Here is a 24,160-nt window from a genome sequence, read left to right on the forward strand (position 1 = left end):
GGACTCTGGGATCATGACCTGAGCCGAAGGCAGAGGCTTTAACCCACTGAGCCACCCAGGTGCCCCAGTGGTGGGATAAGTATTAGGTTCCAGATCTGATTAGAGTTTTCTTAACCAGAGGAACTAGGAAATGTGAGTGTGGAACTTAATGAACACAGAAAAGTGGTGTGTTTGAAAGCAGCTTCAGTTTTGAAAAATCTGAAACCATCTATTACTAGGGCTGAACTTGCAGCCCTATTTGGGGTCATGAAATGGAGCTAGAGGGTTTAATTCAGCAAAAGTATATGCTAAGGTCCTATCACGCAAGTCAGGGTGCTAGGCTTCCTTACTGGGGAGGGGACAGACACGCACCTAAGCTTTCACCAAAGAACCTAGACAAAGGACACATAGAACATGGAATTTCGGGCGGGCATATTGAGGGAACTCTGGGATGACTAGGTCACTTAACCTGAGATGAGATAGCAGGTATTGCTGGGCTGTTTGAAAGTTCCACAGTACTCTGGAGAGCCTGGTTAGTTTGAATCTTAAAAATGCAACCTGGAGAACTGAACGTAACTTTGCCTAACTGCCCACTACCCACTGTACAGGCGCCTGGCGCAAATTTTGGGCCTCTCTGAACTTGGGCCGTGTCTGACTCCTATCTGTACACCCAGCCTCAATCAGCTCCTTCCCAACCTGCACTCCGCCCTCCTCCACCACCTGCCGTAGCAGTGCCCTTGCAGGTGCCCCTACTGTAGTGGTGGCACCTATAGTAGTTGCTGAGTGTGTCCTAAGCAGCCTTCTAGCCGCCCAGGGGCCTTCCTGGCTGGGCACCCTAATCGTCAGTCCCTGCTGGGAGAAGACCGCAGCTGGTGACCGAGAGCGTAAGGCGGCCCGGAAGCTCCTGGCGCCTGGCAACCGGCGCGCGTCGGGCGGGCGGGGGCTGCGGCAACCGGTGCGGCTCTCCGGGCCGGACTGGGCGGGGCTGAGTGGCGGGCGAGCCGCGCTCCGCAAGCGGAGCGTCGCCGGGCTGCCGGGAGCCGAGCATGTTCGCTCCGAGAGCGGAGCCCGCACGAGCGCTGGGCCGCCCTCCCTGCCCCGCTGCCGCGGCCAGCCCCGCGTCCGGGCCAAGCGGGGCGGAGGGCTCGGCTCGGCTGAGGGCGGCTGCTGGCTCCCGTGTTGTCCCCTGCCCCCGTTGACCCCGCTGCGGGAGCCTCAGACCTGGGCACCACCGCCACGGCCCAAGCATTCGAAGAAGCCCCTCTCCTCCAAGGTGGAGCTGCGGGGACAGTGAGTGCGGGTAGTCTCCGGAGGACCCCCGACTTAGCAGGAGCGGAGGGGAGGGATGGAGTAGGGTGGGGATCTTGCAGGGCAGGGCTGAAGGGAAGGTGGGGACCAGAAGTCAGCTGGTCAGGCCCCCTTCCGGGCAGGGGAAGTTAGCCCAGGGAGGCACATGAATCACTCCAAGGTTTCTCTCGATACACTTTAAGGGGAGTTGGCGGGCAAGGAGTGGCTGAGGACGGGGCCAAAGCTACTCGGCGGGGTCGGGTGAAGCAGAGAGATGGAACTGAAAACGGGACATGAGGATTTCCCTGCCAGAGTATGTTTCAGCACTCCTCAAGCTCTGTACATCCCTGCGTCAAGGACACGCCCTTATAGGCTATCCCTCCAGCCTGCCCAGGGTTCAAACTAAAGGGCGGTGTGGGGAAGGGATTGTTTCTCTTCTGCCTTTGGCTGCTGCTGTACCTCACTCTTGAACCCAGCCATGTGGGGCAGGACTTGGGACACTGACTGTGTTAATTAGCTCTGGCTCCGTTTTCATGCCAATTTTGCTTTGTGCCATTTCTGATTTACCTATAGTTTGTGTGTTTATTACTTTTTTCATGAGGGATTACACATACTAGAACAGATTTGTGTCTGTTCTATTGTATGGGTCATTCTACCTTTACAACCTTTGAGGGGCCATAGACGTGAAAACTGGAGCCTCTGTCTAGAGAAATGCAACTTTGCAACCATTTTCAAGGTATTGTACTCTCTGAAGCACAAAAATCCCCGCTTGTCCATCTTCATTGACTTTTTATCTACATTGTTAATGGTGGGCATAAATCCTCTGTTACAGTGGCATCTCTTCAAAAATACTTCTGACATTTCTTACATTTTTAAAATTACATTATTAACATATTTAGTAGTTCTCATTCATACAGAAGAATACAGAGTTAGAAGTAAAGGCCCTCTCTTTACCTTTTTCTCCTTTCTTTCTAACACTTCTTAGAGTTAATTTAGTGTTTATCCTTCTACTCTTTTTTCATTTTTTTGTTTGTTTGTTGGTTGGTTTGGATCATCATAAGAATCATATCTGGATTCTTTTTAGAAATTGTCTTTTTCACTTAAAAGATATGACAAATAACTTCATAGCGGTTTACTTAGGTCTGCATTGATAGGGTAGTTGCATCATATGAATGTGTGATCATATGGTACAGACATATTGTAATTTATGTAACCATTCCTCGTTAAGATCGGTTCCAGTTTTTCCTTATTGCAAACAATGCAACGATGAACATTCTTACACATGGAGAGCAGTTCTGTAAAATGATTTCCCTGAAGCAGAATTGCTGGGTCACATGTATGTATGTTAAAAAGTTTTGGTGGAATCTTGCTTTCTGAAACATCTTTATTGATTGACATTTCCATCAACAGACTGTTATAAAAAATTTGTGTTTATTATTATTTAAAAACAGCTAAAACAATAGCTTCCACTCATTGAGTGTTTATTACATGTCCAGCACCATGCTGAACATTCTACGTGTATTGAAATTTAATCCTCACTAACCCTCTGAGAAGGGGGCGCTATTATTTTCTTCATGACCCTGTGGTTATGCAGCTATTGCAGGGCAGAATCAAGATTAGAATCGGGCTCCTTTTACTCGGATGAATAAAATGTGTTCTTTGTTGGGTGGGAATTTCTGGTCAGGAATTGACTGAGAATTGTGTTTTATCGGGTTCTTTGAGAATTAAATGAGATTGCACTTTTAGTGTTGCTGTGTTGTTAATTGTTCCTTCCATTTCGAGCTTCTGTAGAATTGGACATGGTCCAGTACTTCCTATGATTCTGGTTCCTCTGTATTCTCTGCCTCTCCAGTCACCTCCCAGCCTCTTCTTTCTCTTCCTGCTTTGTGGACCTTTTAAGGAAATATGGCTTTCTTCTGCCTCTCAAGTCTTCTTTGGCAACTTTAATCCAGTCTCAATTCTCACTAGTGAATAGGTGACTCTTAAAATTTCTTCTCCCAACTGAAGCTACGGTCCCCAACTCCTACAGCCTAGACCCAGATTCTATAGCTCCACCTGGATGTCTGCCACTCATTTTACTTAAAACCAAGCTCTTACTCTCCCTCCGCAGACTAGCAATTTCTCTTTGAATGTAATTCATCATTCTCTTAGTCACCCTAGTTCACAGTCTCAGTCATCTTTGACTCTTTTTTTTTCTTTGCTGAACCTCCTAAATTCAGTCGGCTGTTGTATTCCCACTGTTGCTACTCTAATTTAAGCACTCTGGACTATTATTATTATAGTGGACTCTTAACTGGTTCCAGTCTCTGCCAGATTAATCTTAAAGCATACCTGAATGTGCCACACCTCTCTTCAGAATCCGTCAGTGCCTTCCCATTGCTCACAGAAGTGCAAAGCACTTGGGCTAGCATTCAGATTTGTCTGTGATCTCACCTCAAACTGTCTTTTCCTTCTCTCTCACAGAGCCCTTATCTGAATCCTGCTCCATTCTCCGAGGCATCTTTCACATCTGTATTTTTTCCTGGAATGCCTATACCTGCATTTTCTAGCCTCTTCCAAGTCTTTTTTGAACTTCCATTTGAAAATGACATCTGCCTTTTTTAAACTGTCCTGATGGGAGACATCGCTCCCTCCTTGGGCTGTAATGTCATACGTTGCCTTATATTACAGTTGTGTGAGAGGCTGCTGTTTTTCCTTTTGCACTGGAAATTCTGTAAAGCCAGAATCTCTATTCTTCTTCATAGCTGTCATGCACATGGCATATTGCTTTGCAAACAGTACATGCTTTAGTGAATGTATTTGAATAAGTGAGCTAATAGCACACTTGGGAATAAAAAATTGCATGTATTACTCTGTTGCTAGCTGTAATGACAAATGGACCTCAACATTTTAGTGACTTAATGGGTAAGTTTCTTTCTTGCTCACATAACAATTCCAAAGCAGATAGTCCTGGTCAGCAGGAAGCTTTCTTCCAATTGGTTGTAAGACCACGCTCTGCCATTCATTAGCACTTCCCTATTATCTCACCTGTGGCAAGGAGAAGGTGCAGAGAAAGCAGACCTGCTTTTTAAAGGCTTCTTGCAGAAAGTGTTACACATTCCGCTCACTCATGTTCCAGTCACAGGGAGGTAGGCACTTCTTAGGAACAATTCTATTCTCTGGAGGAGCAAGAGTGTAAGTAAGCATTCAGGCTATTGACCAGCGCAGTCAATTTCTACTTCTGAAAACCTGTGGGACTTAGCTTGAACATCCCTTGCTAAAAAACAAAAGCAAAACTCCTACTTCTCCCATCTGGCTAGGTTTGCAAACGCTCTGTTGTACCACAGAATTGAAACGTACCTTTATCACTAATATTTATTGTAATGAACTATAATTGTTTGTTTACTTTGTTCCTTCAACATACTATATGCTTTTGCATCTTCATCATTTTTGTATTTCAGCTCCTAGCACAATGACTGGCATTTTGGGTAAATAAATAACTAGCTTTCTCAGTGAATCTGCAACTTGTCTTTATGTTCACTTGAAAACTATTTTGCTTTAAACAAAGCTAAAAATAAAGATAATCTTACCAGTGATCTTTGATGTTTGGGTTATTTTCAGCCTTTTTTTTTTCTTTTCTATTATAAAAAATACAGGATTTGACTTCCTTGTATTTGTATGTATCAATGGTCATTCCTTTAGGATAAATCCCTGGCTCAAAAGTATATAAAATTACTAATATTATATTATATTATATATAACATTATATAAATTATTTTATTATTTTTTGGCTCAAAAGCATATAAAATTATTAGGACATATATACTGCTAGATTGCTTTCTGCACATAATATACTGATACATTATCTGAAAACTTATGAGAGTGCCTCTTTTCCTTGAACCTCATCTTGTGTTGTCTAGTATTAAAGAAAGACCCTTGCCATTTTGATTGGCAAAGGTCATAGCTCATTATATTATTTTGCTTTTATTTGAAAACTAGTAAGGATGAACTTCTATTGATCATTTGTATTTTTTTCTGGAAGGAACTATCCTGTAACAAATTCATTTTCTATAGGGTTTATTATCTTTGTTATTTTTAAGTATCTTTATATATAAAAGGAATTAAGAGCATCAGTCTTTTATGTCCTTATTTGAAAAGTTATGGGAACTTCTGGGTCATGTGGCAGAAGGACCTGACACAGATGGGACCTTATTCTAATTTGGAATATTTCAAATGCTGGGTAAAATATAATAAGATAATTTATGGAAATGTAGCTGAGCTAGGGACCAAGAGAAGGAAATCCCCAGGTGCCAGCAATGAAGGAACACTCACATAGGAAGCCACTGTTGAGCATCTGCCGAAAGCTGGAAATCACAAAGGAGTACTGTTCCAGTTACTATGACTGCATTACAAATTTCTCCAAAACTTAGTCGTGGAAAACAACCATTTATTGTACTCTATGGGTCAGGAATTCGGACAGTGCACAGCAGGGACAGCTTGGCTCTGCTTCACGATGTCTGGGTTCTCAGATGGAAGAATCAAAAGCTTGGGGCTAGAATCACCTGCAGGCTCATTCATCCCCATATCTGGTGGTTGATGCTCACTGTGCTCTGAGTCCTTAGCTGTGAATGTCAACTGGAACCTTTATATGATGTCTTCCTCACAAAATGGTGGCTGGATTTCAAAGGTGAGATCCCAAGAGGGAGCCAGTGGAAGTTGTTTTACACTCTAGCCTTGGAAATCACACAGTATCACTTCTACGGTACTATATTTACGCAGGAAGTTAGTTTCAGGGAGAGGGAATACAGACTTCATCTCTTGAAGGAGGAGTATCAACATCACATTGAAGGAAGAACGTGTAGGAATGAGTATGTATTAGTGTATCCTTCTTTGAAAAATAGAACCTGCTACAGACACTAAGGTGATAATAGAAAAATATGCCCCCATTGACCCGAGGAGGCTGCAGGGAAGCCTACCATCCATTTGGACCATGGCAGGAAAAGAGTTAGCTGTTAACACACAGACTGTGCAAAGCTTCATACCCATACAGCTCAAGTCTGGGGTCTGAATTCACATGACTACATTCTTCGCTACATACCACCACCCAAGGAACTGACATATTCACTACTCTGGCACCTCTGAAACCCAGGACCAAAATGTCTATACTACCCAACCCATATAATGGAAAAGTCTGTACGCAATGTTTCCAGAGCTCAGGGAGTGCTGGACTCCCATAGGTAGCAATCTCTCTAAAGATGAGCTCACAGTCAAAGTTTACAAACTACATAAGGAAATGAAACAAGGAAGGAGACTTGGCAGATGCAGCCAGTGGGAAATGTATACCGCAAAACTGAATAGAACATCATGGGAAAATATTTACATTTGTACTGTGCAAGGAGATGAAGGACATGGAAAGCATAAGGCAAGAAGAGGTCAGTATGAAGAAAAACAGAAGAGTTCTAGGGGTGCACCTTTACCCTGAAGGGAAAAGAGGAAGAGGCATTGAGTCAAGCTGCATCTCTCTCATACCCAGCCATTAGCTGATTCTTGGCCTAGGGTGGTAATCATGATAATTATGATAATAATAGCAGCCATCATTTGTCTCTGTGTATAAAGCTACCTTACTGCTGTCTGAACTAAAGATTCTGGTTTGAGAATTAAAGCAACATATTAGGCATTTAGCTAGATGCTTGTCTTAAATCACCTTCAGACTTCCTAATAACTCTGTAAGGCAGAACTTATTAGCTCCCTACATGAAGAGACTTGAGACACTGAAAGGTTAACAAGAAAATAAATATTTTGTCCCATCCAGGAATGGGTGAACAGGAATGGGGAAGTAACAAAGGGATCTGGGATATATAGGTGGATGCGATATATCATAGGTGCCATTGCTCATTTTCTTCATTTTTCAACTCATAGCCCGGGGGTTCTTAATATAGGGACTGCTTCCATGTAATTCTTCCTGTGAATTGAATATTTAAACACAAACTGGAAAATTAACTGCTTATGAATTTTAGGAAGTGGGAAGTCCCCTATGTCCAAATGGAAACTTTGCCTACAGTTTTTTAAAAATTGTTTTTCTTAGTATTTTACATGCTTAGTCTTAATTTTGTTAGAGGTCAATTTTAATATTTCTTTAATCACTTTCCTTTGTCCATTTCTCCTTTCCACTAAAAGAAGAGAATTTGATAAAATTAATACTCTTGTTGTTGTTCCTTGTTGTATAATGTTAGACGCAAACCATTTAATAACCCTTCCAAAGGCGGCCGGTTAGCTCAGTTGGTTAGAGCGTGGTGCTAATAACCCTTCCAGACCTCAGTTGTTTAAAAAATTCAGAGATCAGTTCTCTTACAGGCCTGCAAACCAGCAATTTCTGTTGTGCTCAGGCATGAAAACAACATTGATCTCCTTGTCCATCTCCATCAGAGCTCATGGGTAACCAGGTGGATTGTCAATGAGGGGTCATATTTTGAAAGGAATCTTTTCCCTGAGTAGGTCTCAACAGTGGGCTTAAAATATTCAGTAAACCATGTTATAAACAGACATCTGTCATCCAGACTTTGTTGTTTCACTTAGAGAGCACAGGCAGAATAGATTTAACATAAATCTGAAGGGCTTTAGGATTTCGGGATGGTCAATGAGCATTGGCTTCCAATGAAAGTCGCCAGCTGCATTAGGCCCTGACAAGAGTCAGCCTGTCCTTTGAAGCTTTGAAGCCAAGCATTGACTTCTCCTCTCTAGCTATGACAATCTTAGATCCATCTTCTTCCAACAGAAGACCATTTCATTTCCATTGAAAATATGTTGTTTATTTATTTTTATTTTTTTGTAAATGAAACATATTTTTTCCCCAAGATTTTATTTATTCATTTGGCAAAGAGAGACAGCACAAGCAGGGGGAGTGGCAGACAGAGGGAGAGAAAGATGCAGGGCTTGATCCCAGAATCCTGAGATTATGACCTGAGCTGAAGGCAGACACTTAACCAACTGAGCCACCCAGGTGTCCCAAAATCTGTTGTTTAGTGTAGCCACCCTCATTAATTATCTTAGCTGGATCTTCTGGAGAACTTGCTGCTTCACCTTGCACTTTGATGTTACGGTTTTGGCTTTTTTTCCTTAGTGCTCATGATCCAGCCTTTGTGAGCTTTAAGCTTTTTCTTCTGCAATTTCCTCATGTCCCTCAGCCTTCATAGAATTGATGAGAATCAAAGCCATGCCCTATATTTGGCTTAAGGGACTGTTGTGGCTGGTTTGATCTTCTATCCAGACCACTCAGACTTTCTCCATGTCAGCAGTAAGACTGTTTCACTTTCTTACCATTTGTGTGTTCACTGGAGTAGCACTTTTAATTTTCTTCAAGAACTTTCCCTTGCATTTAAACTTGGCTAACTGTTTGACACACAAGGACTAGCTTTCAACCTGTCTCAGCGTTTGACTTGCCTTCCTTAATAAACTGTGATCATTTCTAGTGAGAGACATGTGACTCTTTTTTTCACTTGAACAATTAGAGGCCATTGTAGGGTTATTAATTGGCCTAATTTCAGTATTGTTGTGTCTCAGGGAATAAAGAGGCCCGGGGAGAGGGAGCGAGATGGAGGAACAGCTGGTCAGTGGAGCACTGAGAACACACACAACACTTACTGATTAAGTTCGCTGTCTTATATGGGCACGCTTCATTGCACTTCAAAACAGTTGGAATAGTAACATCACAGATTACTGATCACAGATCACCATGACAAATATAATGACAATGAAAAAGTTTGAAATACTGCAAGAATTAGCAAAACGTGACAGATGTGAAATGGGAAAATATTGTCAGAAAAATGGCACCGAGAGACTTGCTTCATGAAGGGTTGGAGCAAGCTTCAAATTTGACAAAACAAAACAAAATAAAAGGAAAACCCAATAACAACAAAACAATTTTCTGTGAAGTGCAATGAGAATAAAACAAGGTATGCCTGTATATGTGTATATTATACATATTTAATATATTTCAATTCACTGCAGTTAATATTTTTATTAATGTTTATAACTCTCATTATTGGTCAGTTTGGAGCCTTTTTAAGTTGATGACTACCATGGCTATAGTCTTCACTGACAGATTACAATGACAAAATGTTCTAGGCTGATTTTGTACATTTCCTTCCACAGACCTGGAATCAGCTATTTTTGGTTGGTTTTTGTGTTTTGCTTTTTTCTTTTCTTTTTCAATTAGCAATAATTGCACCCCAGAGAAACCTCATTGGCTACAATACTGCCACTGTGCAAAGCTTCTTTTTCTTTTTTATTTTAAATCACACCTTATTTATTAGGTTTAGTAAAGAGATCTAGAAAATGCTTTTTTTTGGTGTCTTTTTTTAGATGAAAGTCTTATACTTCCAATTTGTAGTTAGGACTTCAAGGTCTTTGCTTTGTTTACTCTTTATTGATGTGAAATCTGTATCTTTCTATCTATATATCTATATATATAAAATCCAAAATACCTTCTCCCATTCCATAAGCTGCCTTTTAGTTTTGTTGACTGTTCCCTTCACTGTATAAAAGATTTTTTATCTTGATGTGGTCCCAATAGTCATTTTTGCTTTTATTTTCCTTGTCTCTGGTGATGTGTCTAGTAAGCTAGAAGTAGAATTACTAGTCTTGTAAGAAGTTGAAGAAGAGCTAATACCTATTCTTCTCAAACTATTCCAAAAAAAACAGAAATGGAAGGAAAACTCCTTCTGCAAAGTCAGCACTTACTTTGATTCCAAAACCAGACAAAAACCCCACTAAAAAGGAGAATCACAGGCCAATATTCCTGATGAACATGGATGCAAAAATTAAAGATACGAGCAAATTGGATCCAATAATACATTAAAAGAATTATTCACCACAATCAAGTGAGATTATTCCTGGACTGCAGGGGTGGTTCAATATTCACAAATCAGTCAACATGATAACCACATTAATAAAAGAAAAGATAAGAACCATATGATCCTCTTAACAGATGCAGAAAAAGCATATGAAAAATATAGCATCCATTCTTGATAAAAGCCCTCAACAAAGTGTAAAGATAGATGGAACATCTGTACCTCAACAATGAAGCAGCAGAAAAAGAAATCAAGGAATTGAGCCCATTTGTAATTGCACCCAAAACAATAAGATACCTAGGAATAAACCTAATCAAAGAGGTAAAAGATCTGTCCTCTGAAAAAGAGAACACTGATGAAAGAAAATGAAGAGGACATAAAGATATGGAAAAACATTCCATGTTCATGGATTGGAAGAACAAACATTGTCAAAATGTTTATACTACCCAAAAGAATCTATACATTTAATGCACTCCTTGTCAAATACCACCAGCATTTTTTGCAGAACTGGAAAAAACAATCCTAAAATTTGTGTGGAGCCACAAAGATTCCAAATACAATCTTGAAAAGAAAAGAAAAGAAAAAAGAAAAGCTGGAGGCATCATGATTCCAGATTTCAAGCCATATTACAAAACTGTAGTCATCAAGACAGTATGGTACTGGCACAAATACAGATGCATAAATCAACGGAACAGAATAGAAAACCCAGTAATAGATCCACAACTCTATGGTCAACCAATCTTCAATAAAGCAGGAAAGAATATCCGGTGGAAAAAAGTCTCTTCAACAAATGGTGTTGGGAAAACTGGAGAGCAACATGCCGTTGAAACTGGACCACTTCCTTACAGCATACACAAAAATAAATTCAAAATAGATGAAAGACCTAAGTGTGAGACAGGAAACCTCAAAATCCTAGAGGAGAACACAGGCAGTAACTTCTTTGGCCTTGGCCAGAGCATCTTTTCATATACATATTGGCCATTTGTATGTCTCTGGAGAAATGTCTACTCAAGTCCTTAAACCTATTTCTAAACCATATTATTAGGGTTTTTTGTTTTGTTCTGCTCTGTTGTTTTGTTTTTTTTTGCTTTGGGATTATATATTTTGGATACTAACCCCTTATCAGATATATGATTTGCAAATATTTTTCCCAGACTAGAGGTTTCCTTTTCACTCTACTGATAGTTTTCTTTGCTGTGCAGAAGCTTTTTAGTTTGATGCAGGTCCTACTTGTTATTTTTGCTTTTGTTTCCTGTGCTTTTGGCATCATATCCATAAAATCATTGCAAGACCAATGTCATGAACCCTATGTTTTCTTATAGGAGTTTTACAGTTTTAAGTCTTAGGTTTAAGTCTTTAATCCATTTTGAGTTGATTTTTGTGTATGGTGTAAGATAGGGCTCAGTTTCATTCTTTCACATGTGGATATCTAGTTTTTCCAATGCTGTTTGTTAAAAGAGACTATCCTTCCCCTCTTGTGTACTCCTTGGCATCCTTGTCAAAGACCAGTTGACTGTGTATATGTTGATTTATTTCTGGATTCTATTCTTCCAGTGGCTTATAGTCTCTGTTTTTATACTATTATCATATTGTTTTGGTTACCTTAGCTTTGTGATATATTTTGAAATTAGCAAGTTTGATGCCTCCAGCTTTGATCTTCTTTTTCAAGATTGTTTTGGCTATCTGGGGTCCTTTGTGAGTCCAAATGAATATTTTAATGTTTTTAACTTTCTGTATAAAGATGCCATTGGGATTTCAATTGTATTGATCTGTAGTTCATTTTTGGTAGTATGGTTATCTTAACAAAATTAAGTTTTCTGATTTGTGAACATAGAATGTCTTTCCACTGTGTCTTCTTTAATTTTTCATCAGTGTTTTTCAGTGTATAATTTGTTCATTTTTAAGCTAAGTTTATTCCTAAGTATTTTCTTCTTTTTGATACTATTGTAATTGGACTGTTTTCCTAATTTCCTTTTCAGATAGTTTATTGAGTGTATAAAAGTACAAGTGATTTTTTTGGTGGAGTCTGTAGGATTTTCTACATATTTAAGATTATGACATCTGTGAACAGGGACAGTTTTACTATTGCTTTTCCAGTCTGAATTCCATTTCTTTCCTCATTGCTCTGGCTAGGACTTAGAGTTGAATAGAAGTGGTAAGAGTGGTCATCCTTGCCTTATTCCTTATCTTAGAGGAAAACATTTTGATTCTTCACCATTGATTATGAAGTTAACTGTGGACTTTACATGCCTTTATTATGTTGAGATAATTTCTCTCTATTCCTAGTTTGTTGAGAGGTTTTAATCTCTTTGTCTTTGTCTTTTATCTCTTTGTCTTTATTTCTTTGTCTTTGTTGACTGTTGAATTTTATCAAATGCCTTTTCTGTATCCATTGAGATGATCATGTGACTTTTTAATCCTTTATTCTTTTAAAGTGGTATATCACATTAATTTTTCTGTGTTGAACCATCCTTGCCTCCCAGAGATTGTATATAACGGTAATATATTCGAGAGAATCCTAAACATTTTATTGTCTTGTGCCCCATAACTTGCTGTTGAACTTCAAAATTTTTTATATTGCTAAATATCTGTGCCCTGGAACTTGAAAGAACTTATTAAAATATTTAAAAGAAAAAACTTTTACTACCAACTTTAGCCATATTATTAAAGGCCACTTACTTAAAAATCACAGGATTATGTATTTACATGTTATAAGTGAACTTTCCATGTAAGTCTATGTTAATATTTAATCTGCATGATGGAAAACAAATCAGAAAAAATACTTATCTCTAAAATATGTTTTTTTGTGGGGTTTTTTTTTTTTTTTGTATTTTGTGTCCTGAATTTGAAGCAGAATCTCACTTTCATCAGCACTGTTGGAAGAAGAAAAAATGCCAGTCCTGTCCCCGGAAATCAAATTTGATACTTCCAATGTTACCAGAAATTCCTTTGACAGTTGTTTTCTTTTTGAGAGTAGTTGGAGGAAAGCAGTTTTAGAAACACAAAAGATGAAGAAAGGTAAGTTTATTTTTACAATTATTTTACTGAAGAAAGTATAGAAATAGTGGCTTAAACTAACATATATATTTTTTTAAGCAGTCAGGAGACATCTTATAATTTTTGTAACATTTATGGAAGGATAATATCCGAAGTTTATGGAAAATAAAAATGGAAGCAAATTAAAATTAATTTATTTAATATAATTCTGTAACTCATGATGGAAACAAATTTTAAGGAACTACTTCTCTTGGCATCAGTGCAGTACTACCTCTGCTGGGTCATATTACTTTTTACAAATTTTGTTTGTTTTTAAGCATCTTGAGTTGATTTTTATGTTTTAAGAAACCCAAATCTTTAACAGCATCTTTTTGTATTCATAATTTTAACCAGAACTTTATTTTTTGTGTGAGTTATGTGGAAAGTATTTTATATTCTACCCTTGCTCAGTAAAGACTAATTTGAGGAATTTTGACATGTGTATGAATATATTAATAGTTTAATTTCAGTTTATACTTCAAATTTCAAATTCTAATTGTATTTCTTGTTTATCCCAAATTCTGCCTTCAGCTTTATAAATAAAGATGTAATTCTTGAGAAGAGTAAAATCCAAACTCCCCAACCCATGTCATCACTCCTGGTTTTGAGTGTGTTGCTCTATTTTTCCAACTTTTCCACTGTATTCCCATTAAAGATACTCAGAAAACATAAGTTTATCTGTCCTTTTACCCCTAAATTTAATGGCTGTAAAGAGAATTTGTATGTTTTTTGATCAGGAGAAACTTTTTTTTTCCAGAAGAAGAAAAATCAAAGGTAGCAAAATAGCATTTGGAGGATTTAATATAACTCCAGTCCCATTAAATACTATTCTTATTACTATGCTAGACTTCATTTTGTTTTGTTTTTAAAATATTTGACAATCTCTTTTATGTGAGGTCAGTAGAAGAAGAAACCTTGATGCTTCAATGTTAGTGTTTATAGGTTGGCTGTGAAATTTTGCAGAGAGAAAATTACCATTTTTTAAAGATTTCATTTATTTACTTATTTCACACAGAGAGAGAACAAGTGGGGGGAGCAACAGAGGGAGAAGGAGAGAGGGAGAGGCAGACTCTCCATTGAGTAGGGAGCCCGATGTGGGGCTCTATCCCAGGACCTTGGGATCATGACCTTGAACTGACAGCAGACACTTAACCACTGAGCCATGCAGGCGCCCCTGAAAAAATTAAAATCAATGCCTGAAAAAAAATTCTTTTATGTCTCATTGTTAACTAAATAATCATGTATTTATACCTCTTATTTACATAAAAGCAAGAAGGTAGAAAGGTTTAAAGTAGCAGATAATATTGAACTCTTAAAAATGCTTTTAAACTCTATTTCAATGTGAATATCTCTAATATTCTGGAAATTCTAATTATATAAAACAATGAGGGCAGAAGACAGGGACAACTGTAGGAGCTCTGTGAACCTGACCTTTTTCCTTATTCTACTTATTGGGAAAGATACTAGATAAAGGACAGTAGCTTTATTTTCTCTCCTTAATGACTGATTGAGTATATTGTAGTATGCATTTTAGTATGTAGTAAAATAAGTTATATACATTTCATCAAGAAATAATACCATTAATTATGATACCATTTTTAATTAGAATACACCTTTGGTCTAGAAGAGTTCAAAGAATGTGTCAAGATGCCGTATTTACCAGGACTGCAGAGTTGCCCAAAAAGTGTAAGTTCAACTCCACTGGAAGTTCGTCAGAGACTGCGGCAGGCTGACCCTGAGATGTGTCCAGTCAGGTAGACCATTGCTATTCAGTTCTCTTGCGTTCCGCTTGCATCTGTAATAATAACTGCTAAATGGAGAGGTTTTCCTGCCTAGTGAGTGGAAGTCTTTCTTGCCCACTGATATTTGTTTCATAAAGGATCTCTTGTTTTAGTCTAGGTAGCAATTTTAGTCAGTTTGACAAGTAAGCCATTTTCTCAGTTTTCAAGGGACATTGCCCAAAAGGACTTAAGGACTTTCTTTTAAAAATATCTGTTCCTCTAGTGTAGATTGCCCATGAGAATATCGGAATTTTTAGTAATAAAATTAAATGAAGTCTCTGCAATGTTAACAGGTTTCTGTTTGATGAATATAGTACCTCTGGTTTCGTCTCTAGTTTGAGTGACGTCATGCGAGGGCAGGTTCTAAATGAGATGACAGCCTGAAGAAGACCAGCACTGACAAGTGGACAAGGGGGCGTCAGCCAGAAAAGTCCCACTCACTTTGAATATTGGCATTTAAAGCCACTATCATAATTATCTTCGTTTTTATAAGTTAGGCTGGCTGGCATACCATTAAAAGAAATCCCCTTTCTCCAAAGGGATCTAGAAATTAGTAAGATGGTCTCATATTCGATTTGGTGGCTGCTTTGGTTTATTTATTTATTCATCAGGTATCTATTGAATATCTAGGACTTACTCAGTTTGGCAGCCTAAAAAAAAAAAAAAAAAAAAAAAAGATGCTGCATTTATAGTAGTCTGAGTTGCTACTTTCCTTAGGGGAAATTTTGTATTTTCATATTTCCTGAGCTTTAAAGTCAGCCAGTTACACACAGCACACAAATATAGGAGTTTTAGAATATATTTTTCCACGGTGTTGTTCTTGTTAATTACTCTTGAAATAAGTTTTGATCATATGAAATGACACTAAAAATGAAAAGTTATGCATAATTTACTAAATTATGAAAATACATAAGAACTTTGCAGAAAATTTGGAACAAAAAAAGATAAACAGTATTTTGATAATTTATCCATTGTAACATAACGACTTTCTTGTTAGGTGTTTGCTCTCTTCTTTTCTTCTTCGTTTTTGTGGACTTTTGTTTTCTCTATGATCTTAGTGTACTTACGATTTTTTATTTTGCCTTTTTAACTTATTATTACACATACTCATTTTTTCATGTCACTGCATGATCTTCAAAGAGTCTTTACTGGCTACATTGTATCTCATTAATGGATCCATAGTTTGTTTAATCATTCCCTATCATTTTTTAAAAATTTTATTTATTTCTTTGACAGGGAGAGAGATCAAAAGTAGGCAGAGAGGCAGGCAGAGAGAGAGGGGGAAGCAGGCTCTTGGCCAAGCAGAGAGCCCGACGCAGGCCTCGATTCCAGGACCCTGAGATCATGACCCGAGCCAACGGCAGAGGCCCAACCCACTGAGCCACCCAGGTGCCCCCAAACTATTCCCTATCATTTTAAATATTATCTGAGGACAGATTTCCAAGCTGTAAAAATATGAAAAGCAAAATTACTCTTTCTTCCACAAGATTATAATGAAATAAGGCAGAATCAGCAATGGTGGAAGAGAGCAAGCGAGTTGCTAGTGGAATAAATGGTAACCGGTAAATAGGAGGGATGGATGTCAGGGATGTAGAAAGAACAGAGACAGCTGGAAACACAGTATAAAACCTACTTAAGAACAGAGACTTTCCATCCTTACTGAGACCCCCATGTCCCCAACCCTTACCTGACCCTTGTCATTCTCATTGGGAGTCTCAGGACCCTTTGAGGAGGGTGTAGGGCTAAGTCTGGCAGTACACATGTCTCAGTATAGAGCAGTCTTGTTACACTTCTTTCGGTGCACATGCTCATCTGTAAGAAACTGGAAACCCAGAAAGCTCCCTCTGAATTAGCCCAACTACCAAAGTCTTCCTTTGGCTTCCTACTGTTTTCATTCTGTTTCATTTTTCTTTCATTTGCAATTTGGCTGTTTGTGAAATGATTCCTCGCCATTTTACATTGACTTGAGTGTGAATTTGCCTAACCAAGGAAGGATAATTTGAATACATTAAATTCATGTTATGACAAGTGCTGTTCGTATACAAAGTGGAAGAGTGGTGGGTATGTGCCATAATGTTTATGAAGTGCTTGGCCAACATAAATGTTAGTTATTTTCTCTGTCTTTGAAACAAGTGTCTTTATTTTAGCCAGTCTAGTGAGAACATGTCGAGTTGCATGCAAGTGCTTTATTCTCCTCTGCATATTGCACAGTGCCCTGTGAACGAAAAGCCGTGGCATAGCAGGGAAGTAACACATTTTTGTTCGTCTTGTGTACAACCCCTTCCCACCTTTTTTCCTTCCATATGTGAACATTTGTTTTTAAAATGCTGATTTTTTTTTAATTTTTAAAGATTTTGTATCTATTTATTTGACAGAGAGAGAGCACAAGCATGGGGAGTGGCAGGGAAAGGGAGAGGGAGAAAAAGGCTCCCCACAGAGCAGAGGGAATTCAATGTGAGGCTGGATCCCAGGAACCTGGGATCATGACCTGAGCTGAAAATAGACACTGAACCAACTGAGCCACCCAGGCACCCCTCAAATTTCTTTAATTATAATCATACACTTTAAATGACTCTCAAGGCACACTCTAGTAATGTAACTGATAGTAGTAATCCTAGAGGTGAAGGGCATTTAAAAGTTTTGGCTGACTTCTAAAGTTTAATATAGTTACAGGAAATTTGCAGTTCTTATGGATTATCTCACTTACGGCAGGTTCGGTGGTGACATACTTCCTCTAATAACCCACTTGTTATGTAGGTCTCTTCCCAGTAGGAACAAAAGTTAATTAAGATAAAATACAGATTGTGGTGATTAACAAATAAAAGGTACACAAATAAGCAATAGTTAGTATCGGCCTGTCTACATCCCTTTTTAATTTAATCTTGATTCCCTTCCTCTTAGCATTCCCTGAATTATACCTGGAGAAAGTTAAGATAAAGATAAATATGGGGGAAATTAGGCATTACACTTATCTCCAGGTAAAATTTATTAGCAAAACCTAAGATGTTGAGTTGTTCCTATCTGCTTCTGATTGGATCAGTTATGGTGGAATGAGTTCACTTTCTTTAATGTTTATTTACTTTCCATGTGATGTCCTTCGCGAAGTGAGTTTTGCTGAAGGCAGCTTCTTGTCTCTTATTGTATTTTATAATTAATCTCTCCTGGATTTACATAAAGGTGATTTTATGATAATATGTAATTTTAGGATAAGGAAGATTAAGGAGGCCCGCACTGTGGTACCACTTCAGGAGAAAACAAAGGGTAAGTTAGCACATTTTCTTCTCCTGCCACATGTCTTATTAGGTTGTCTCATACTTACTCTTTTTAACTTCCTTTCTTTCCCCTGGTTTAATTGCTTTGTTCTTTTTAATGCTTCTTTAAGCTTTGTTTATCTTATAAACATAGTGAATGTTTATATACATACCTTTATTATCTCAGGACCTTGGGATAGGCCCTCATCATCTCTCATGTGGGGCATTGCATGGTCTGCATGCTAGTCTTGCTTTGAGTTTCTGACCTTTGAAATTTTTCAAAGCTGTGGCAGCTTGATGCTGAGATGCTGAGTATAGCTTAGGACGGAGCTTGATGGTGCCACTCTCACTGGTCAGGACACATGCTACCTCTATAATGGCTCACTGAAAAACAAACACTGAACACTATTTTCAGCTTTTACCTTTCTAAAATCAAAATGAAAAAACTCTATTGGATCTCTTGGCAGTTAGCAAAGACAGGTGCTATTGTAGATCTTTCATAGAAGTAAAATGGCTTAACATGAACTTTTGAAAAGCTGGGATACCTGTATTATATAGGTAATATTATTTTATTTATATAAAAGGAAATCTGCTGTCTGTGACAATATGGTTAAACCCACAGCCCATTATGCTTAGTGAAATAAGCCAGACAGAGAAAGACAAAAGCTTCATGGAACTTTGTTCCTAATGGACTCAATCACTTATATGCAAAATCTTAAAAAAATAAAAATAAAAAATAAAAATAAAGTCAAACATACAGAATAGAATGGTGGTTACCACAGTTTTAAGTGGGGCAAATGGGGAGATGATGGTACAAAATTACAGTTCTAAGATAAATAAGTTCTGGGGATCCAATGTACAGCATGGTGACTATAGTTAATAATAGTAAATTATATACTGAAATCTGCTAAGAGAGCAAGTGTCACTTACTTATCCCAAGACAAGTGTATTGTCTTCCCAGATGAGAACCAGTTACTTTCCCAGAAAAAGTAACTATGTGAGGTGATAGATGTGTTAATTAACTTAATTGCAGTAATTACTTCACAGTATATATGTATATCAGGTCATCTTGTTGTAAACCATAAATATACACAATTTTTATTTGTGAAATGTACTGCAATAAAGTTGGGGAGAAATGGAAAGAAACAGATGAAAGGATTTGTAAAATGAAAGATCATTAGAAAATACCCAATTAAAGTGGAGGAAGAAAAAAGATAATATATATAGAAGACAGTGTGCAAGTCATTATGTGACAAGATAAACCTTCTTTACACATGCATAATTCTAATTCCAGAATGAAAAGGTTAGGACAGAAACAATATTTACATACTGACTGATAAGTTCCCAATTTTGATGAAAAATAAAAAACCAAGGATTCAAGAAGTTCTGTGAGTCCTCAGCAGGATAGAAACAAAGAAAACCACAGCTAGGCACATCATAATAAAAAGACTAAGTTAAAAACAAAACAAAACAAAACACAAAACAAGAAAACAGAGAAGATATGTTACCTTCAAAGGTGCTCTGGTAAGATATACAACTGACTTTTTAAATGTAGACAATGGAAGCAAGAAGACAGTGGAATAGCATTTTCAAGGGTTAAAAGAGATAACTGCCAACTTGAATTGGATACCCAGTGAAAATACCCTTAAAATTAAAGGTGAAACAAATACATTTTCATTCAAATAGAAGTTGAGAGAATTTATTGTCTGCAGAACTTCACTAAAAAATATTAAGGAAGAAGTGATACGAAAAGGAAGTACAACTGCTAAAGAATGAGAAGCAGTCGCAGTAGTATTATGAAGTTTAAAATCTATGTAGAGATAAAATACTTGACAATAATAACACAGAGGTAGGATGGGGCCTATGTGGAGTTAAAATGTTGTAAGATACTCCCATTATCTGAAAAATGGTAGAATAACGAATTTAAAGTAGATTGTAATGTGTCAAAGAGACACATGATAATCTGTATGATAACCAGTAAAAGAATAATAAAATAATACAAGTAACAAGCTAATATAGAGGGGAAATATAAAATGAGAAAATACTTGATCATTTCAAAAGAGGACAAGAAAGGAGGAAAAAAGAAACATAAAGCATATAGGACAAATAGAAAACAATTAGCAAGATTAAAGATTCAAAATTAAACAAAACAACAATTACATTATATGTAAACAGACTAAATATTTCAATGAAAAAAACAAAGTATCAGACTGAGAAAAATATATGTTGCTTGCAAGAGGCATACCTTAAATTTAAGGGCAAGAAAGATCAAAAGTGTGAGGTGGGAAAAATACTAATCATGCAAACATTATTTTAAAAAAAGATTGTGTAGGTACACTAACATCAAACAAAATAGACAACAAAGCAAGAATTATTACTTTAATATTGATTCAACCATTTTATTTTTAGGATTTTTAAGGCATTCTAATTCTTCAATCAACTTTGGTAAGTTATATTTTCTAAAATTTTTTGCATTTTGTCTAAGTTTTCAGATATATTGGCATAAAGTTGAGTTTTTGTTTAATCTGTACTTCTATCCCTCTTCCTTCTTTTTGAAGTTTTTTATTTCCATGTAATTCCATGTAATCAGTCTTTTCACTTATTTTTTAAAGGTTTTGTTTATTTGTCAGAGAAACAGAGAGAGACAGCATAAGCAAGGGTAGGGGCAGAGGGAAAGGGAGAAGCAGAATCCCTGCTGAGCAGGGAACCTGACATGGGATTCAGTCCCAGGACCCTGAGACCATGACCTGAGCCGAAGGAAGATGCTCAACCAATTGAGCTACCCAGGCATTCCCCCCCCCCTTTTTTTTTTAAGATTTTATTTTTAAGTAATCTCTACACCCAGTTACCCAATGTGGGGCTTGTACTCACAACCCTGAGATCAAGAGTCACACACTCTACGTGTCCCTCTTCTTTTAATGTTATTTATTTGTGCTTTCTGTGTTTTATTCTTGATTAATCTCACCAGAGACTGTTGTTTATCATTCTCTTCAATGAAGAACTCATCTTCTAAAAAATATTTCTTAATGTAAATTTGTTTTCTATTTCACTGATTTCTTCTCTTTCCTATATTATTTTTCTTCTCCTATGTATTTTGGTTGTATTATTTTCCTAAAGTGTATCTTATACCTGAAATTTTAATTTTCAAACCTTCTTTTCTAACATAGAAATTTGAGGTATAAACCTGTCTATGTATAACTTCTGCTGTATCACACAAGTTTTGTAATATTTTCTTTATAATTTAGTTATGAATATTTTAATGCTTATTTTGATTTCTTTTTTGACTGATGAGTAATCTAGAATGTGTTGTTTAAATTTCTATTTGAGAGTTTTAAATTTATCTTATTGTTAACAACTTCCAACTTAATTGCATTGGTTTGTATGAAGTTTTGAAAAATTTTGAAGTTTTTTGACATTTGGCTTAATACCTAGAATCCAGTTTATTTGTAGCCAGAGAGTTTTTCTGTCAGGTTCATTATACCACTAACAACAGGTATCCCAATCATATTCTTCCCCTCCAACCTCCCTCTTTCTCTGAACTTCCTACTTATGTTATATACTCAAGTAACAAAACAAACGAAAAATAACCACAGTAGAGAATTTTAGATAGATTTTTTGACACTTCACCATTTGAAATTAAATAATATTTTAAAACAGTTTGAATCAGTATATTGTTTTCAAAGTTTTATATGTTTTGAAATAGAAGTATTTATTCGTCTTTACATATTTAGGGCAATATGTAGTGATTGCATGGTAAGTTTGAATTTGATGAATCTGAATTCAAATCCTTTGCCCTTGGGCAAGTTTTTTAATGCCATTAAATCTTCTTTTTATATCTGTGATCCAAGATAGTATTAGTTGCCTACTTCATAGTGTTGTGTAGCTGGAATAAATGTAAGTACTTGACACAAAGAGATCATTTGATATATCTCTTCTTATTATTACTACCACTCCATAATAGAAACTTGAGTAATGCTGTTCAGTTAATGAATGATTCATTTTCCTTTACAATTTTACTATTTTACTAAACTTAGCATTTATGAGAAATGGTATATTTGGAGAAAATAACTTGATGAGCATGCAAGGTATAAAACAAGTTAATTATTTATGGAGACTGTATCTTTTGCTTTGGAATAAATTTCACAGCCATCCCATGTTTTAAAAAGTATTTTATAGACTCAGATTGAATTTTATATAATTAAATACAAACAGCATAGTTTTTTAGCTACATTAAAAAAATATTTATTTATTTGAGGGAGATCATGACAGAGGGGAGAACCAGAGAGGGAGAGGGAGAGAGAATCTCAAGCAGACCCACTCCCACACCCTGCTGAGTAGAGCCCTATGCAGGGGTCAATCCCTTGACCCTGAGATCATGATCTGAACCAAATCAATAGTCAGACGCCCAACTGACTGAGCCACCCAGGCATCCCTAGTTAAATAGTTTTGAGATGACTTGATATCACGTTACTTTAGAAAGTAAATACTTCCTATTTTTACTTCAACGAATGTGATATATCAAGAACTAGCAGTGTTTAATGGTCATTTGAGGAAGAGAGATTTTGTTTGCCCTCTATTTTAGAGAATATCGTTTAGAAAATATTATGTGCTTAACTTTAATAGATGATTTATTTTTCTTCACAGGTTCTGGCTTCAGTGATCCTATTGCCGGAGCATCATCTCAATACTTACAGAGACTTTCCAAAATGGCCATATTGGAGTATGATACCATTCGTCAAGAAACTACTAGAAAATCCAAAAAGAGCAAGAAACGAGACCTGCGAGACTGCTGATAAGTATCACATCACATGCAATGCTTTCTTCACTGATGTCTAAGGTTTATATATATTTTCCTTTCTTTTTCTTTTTTTGATATGTGGTATGATGTGCAATGATTTACATAAAAATAGAAATGTAAATAAGAAATAAATATTTTATGTAATATACAGAATCATTTGCTTTTCATTAACAGCCACAAAAAGACATTTAAGTTATGGTTTGGGGGGACATGACATGAAAGAAATTACATTCCATGAATTTTATATACATTGACTATATCCTTCGATTCAATTTGATACATGTGTTTTGAGTGCCTGTCTGTACAGTGAATGACATTGCTAGCTGCTGCAGAAGATTCAAGACAGAGTGAATCATTATTGGGATTAAGGATGCCCAATACGAATCCCTCCTTTTCCCTGCTTGAGTTTGAAAACAGTTGTAAGAGAAGGATTCGAGCAGAAAATATTAGCTTTGTTTGCTGCTAAAACCTGGAAGGAAAATCCTGTCTTAGATATGTGGCAACAGTGGGGCTCCTAATCCTGAACTTCAGAATTGGACAAATGTACACATTCAAGCATTATTGACAAGCTCACCCACCACATCAGGGCTTTTTCTGCCAAGTAGGGCAAGGCATTTCCACTGTGTGGACAGGCTGAACCCTGAGGGGAGAGATGGAGACTTGCTCCATCTCTAGGGAGGAGGAAGGAAGGTCTAGGTCAAGAGAAAAACCCTACCTTCAGAAAGCCTTGAGGAGTGGGGGATACACATCCATTATACATGTCCCTCAGATATGGGAAGAAATCAAGGATACCAATGACTGATCCAGTGAAGAGTCAGATACAGGCCATAAGAGAAAAGAACTACAAAATGTTACAGAGCTTCAAAATCAGGGCAGTAACATCCAGTGGGGTGGTCAGAGAAAGCTTCACAGAAGGTAACAGTGTTTGAAACGAACTTTAAAGACAGGCAAGATGGAGGGAGAGAGCATTTCTATAAAGATGGAATAACATAAGCAAAGATATGTTCTGCATTTGGGAATGATACATTTGATGGGGACACTAGGTAGTATAGGGGAAGTGTCATCAATTCACATGGTTATAGGCACCCAGCCAGGACCAGATCGAGAGGTAGAGCACCAATCAGATAAAGGCTGTGGTGAACCGGGGCTTGTTTCTCCATTTAAGAGGCCACTCCCGCCTAGCTTTGTGCCATGTGGCAA

General features: G+C 37.3%; 1 protein-coding gene across 13 annotated transcripts; it reads left to right on the top strand.

Moving 5' to 3' along the window:
- The first annotated feature begins 933 nt into the window (after nucleotides 1-933).
- On the top strand, nucleotides 934-23,113 carry LOC309859248 (uncharacterized protein C8orf89). 13 transcript variants are annotated; one of them, XM_082719875.1, is made up of 8 exons: nucleotides 934-1,099; nucleotides 1,139-1,269; nucleotides 12,946-13,112; nucleotides 14,737-14,884; nucleotides 17,059-17,152; nucleotides 18,115-18,172; nucleotides 20,572-20,607; nucleotides 22,807-23,113. In XM_082719875.1, exons 3-8 carry the CDS (start codon nucleotides 12,986-12,988, stop codon nucleotides 22,953-22,955), a joined length of 612 nt encoding a protein of 203 aa, XP_082576001.1. In that variant the 5' UTR covers nucleotides 934-1,099; nucleotides 1,139-1,269; nucleotides 12,946-12,985; the 3' UTR covers nucleotides 22,956-23,113. The 13 variants fall into 13 exon arrangements, 12 of the variants coding, with proteins under 12 accessions (XP_082576001.1, XP_082576000.1, XP_082575999.1 ...); XM_082719873.1 differs by lacking the exon at nucleotides 934-1,099 and having other exon boundaries at nucleotides 1,145-1,269; nucleotides 12,949-13,112; XM_082719877.1 differs by lacking the exon at nucleotides 934-1,099 and having other exon boundaries at nucleotides 1,163-1,252; nucleotides 12,949-13,112.
- The last annotated feature ends 1,047 nt before the right edge of the window (nucleotides 23,114-24,160 follow it).

Source organism: Mustela nivalis (assembly GCF_964662115.1).
Source record: "Mustela nivalis genome assembly, chromosome: 2".
NCBI lineage: Eukaryota > Metazoa > Chordata > Mammalia > Carnivora > Mustelidae > Mustela > Mustela nivalis.

Coding starts and splice junctions, on each gene's coding strand:
- LOC309859248 (XM_082719875.1), top strand. CDS start 12,986: ATGCCAGTCCTGTCCCCGGAAATCAAATTTGATACTTCCAATGTTACC. Junction 14,885..17,058: donor CCTGAGATGTGTCCAGTCAG/GTAGACCATTGC, acceptor TCTTTATTTTAG/CCAGTCTAGTGAGAACATGT. Junction 20,608..22,806: donor TAATTCTTCAATCAACTTTG/GTAAGTTATATT, acceptor TTTTCTTCACAG/GTTCTGGCTTCAGTGATCCT.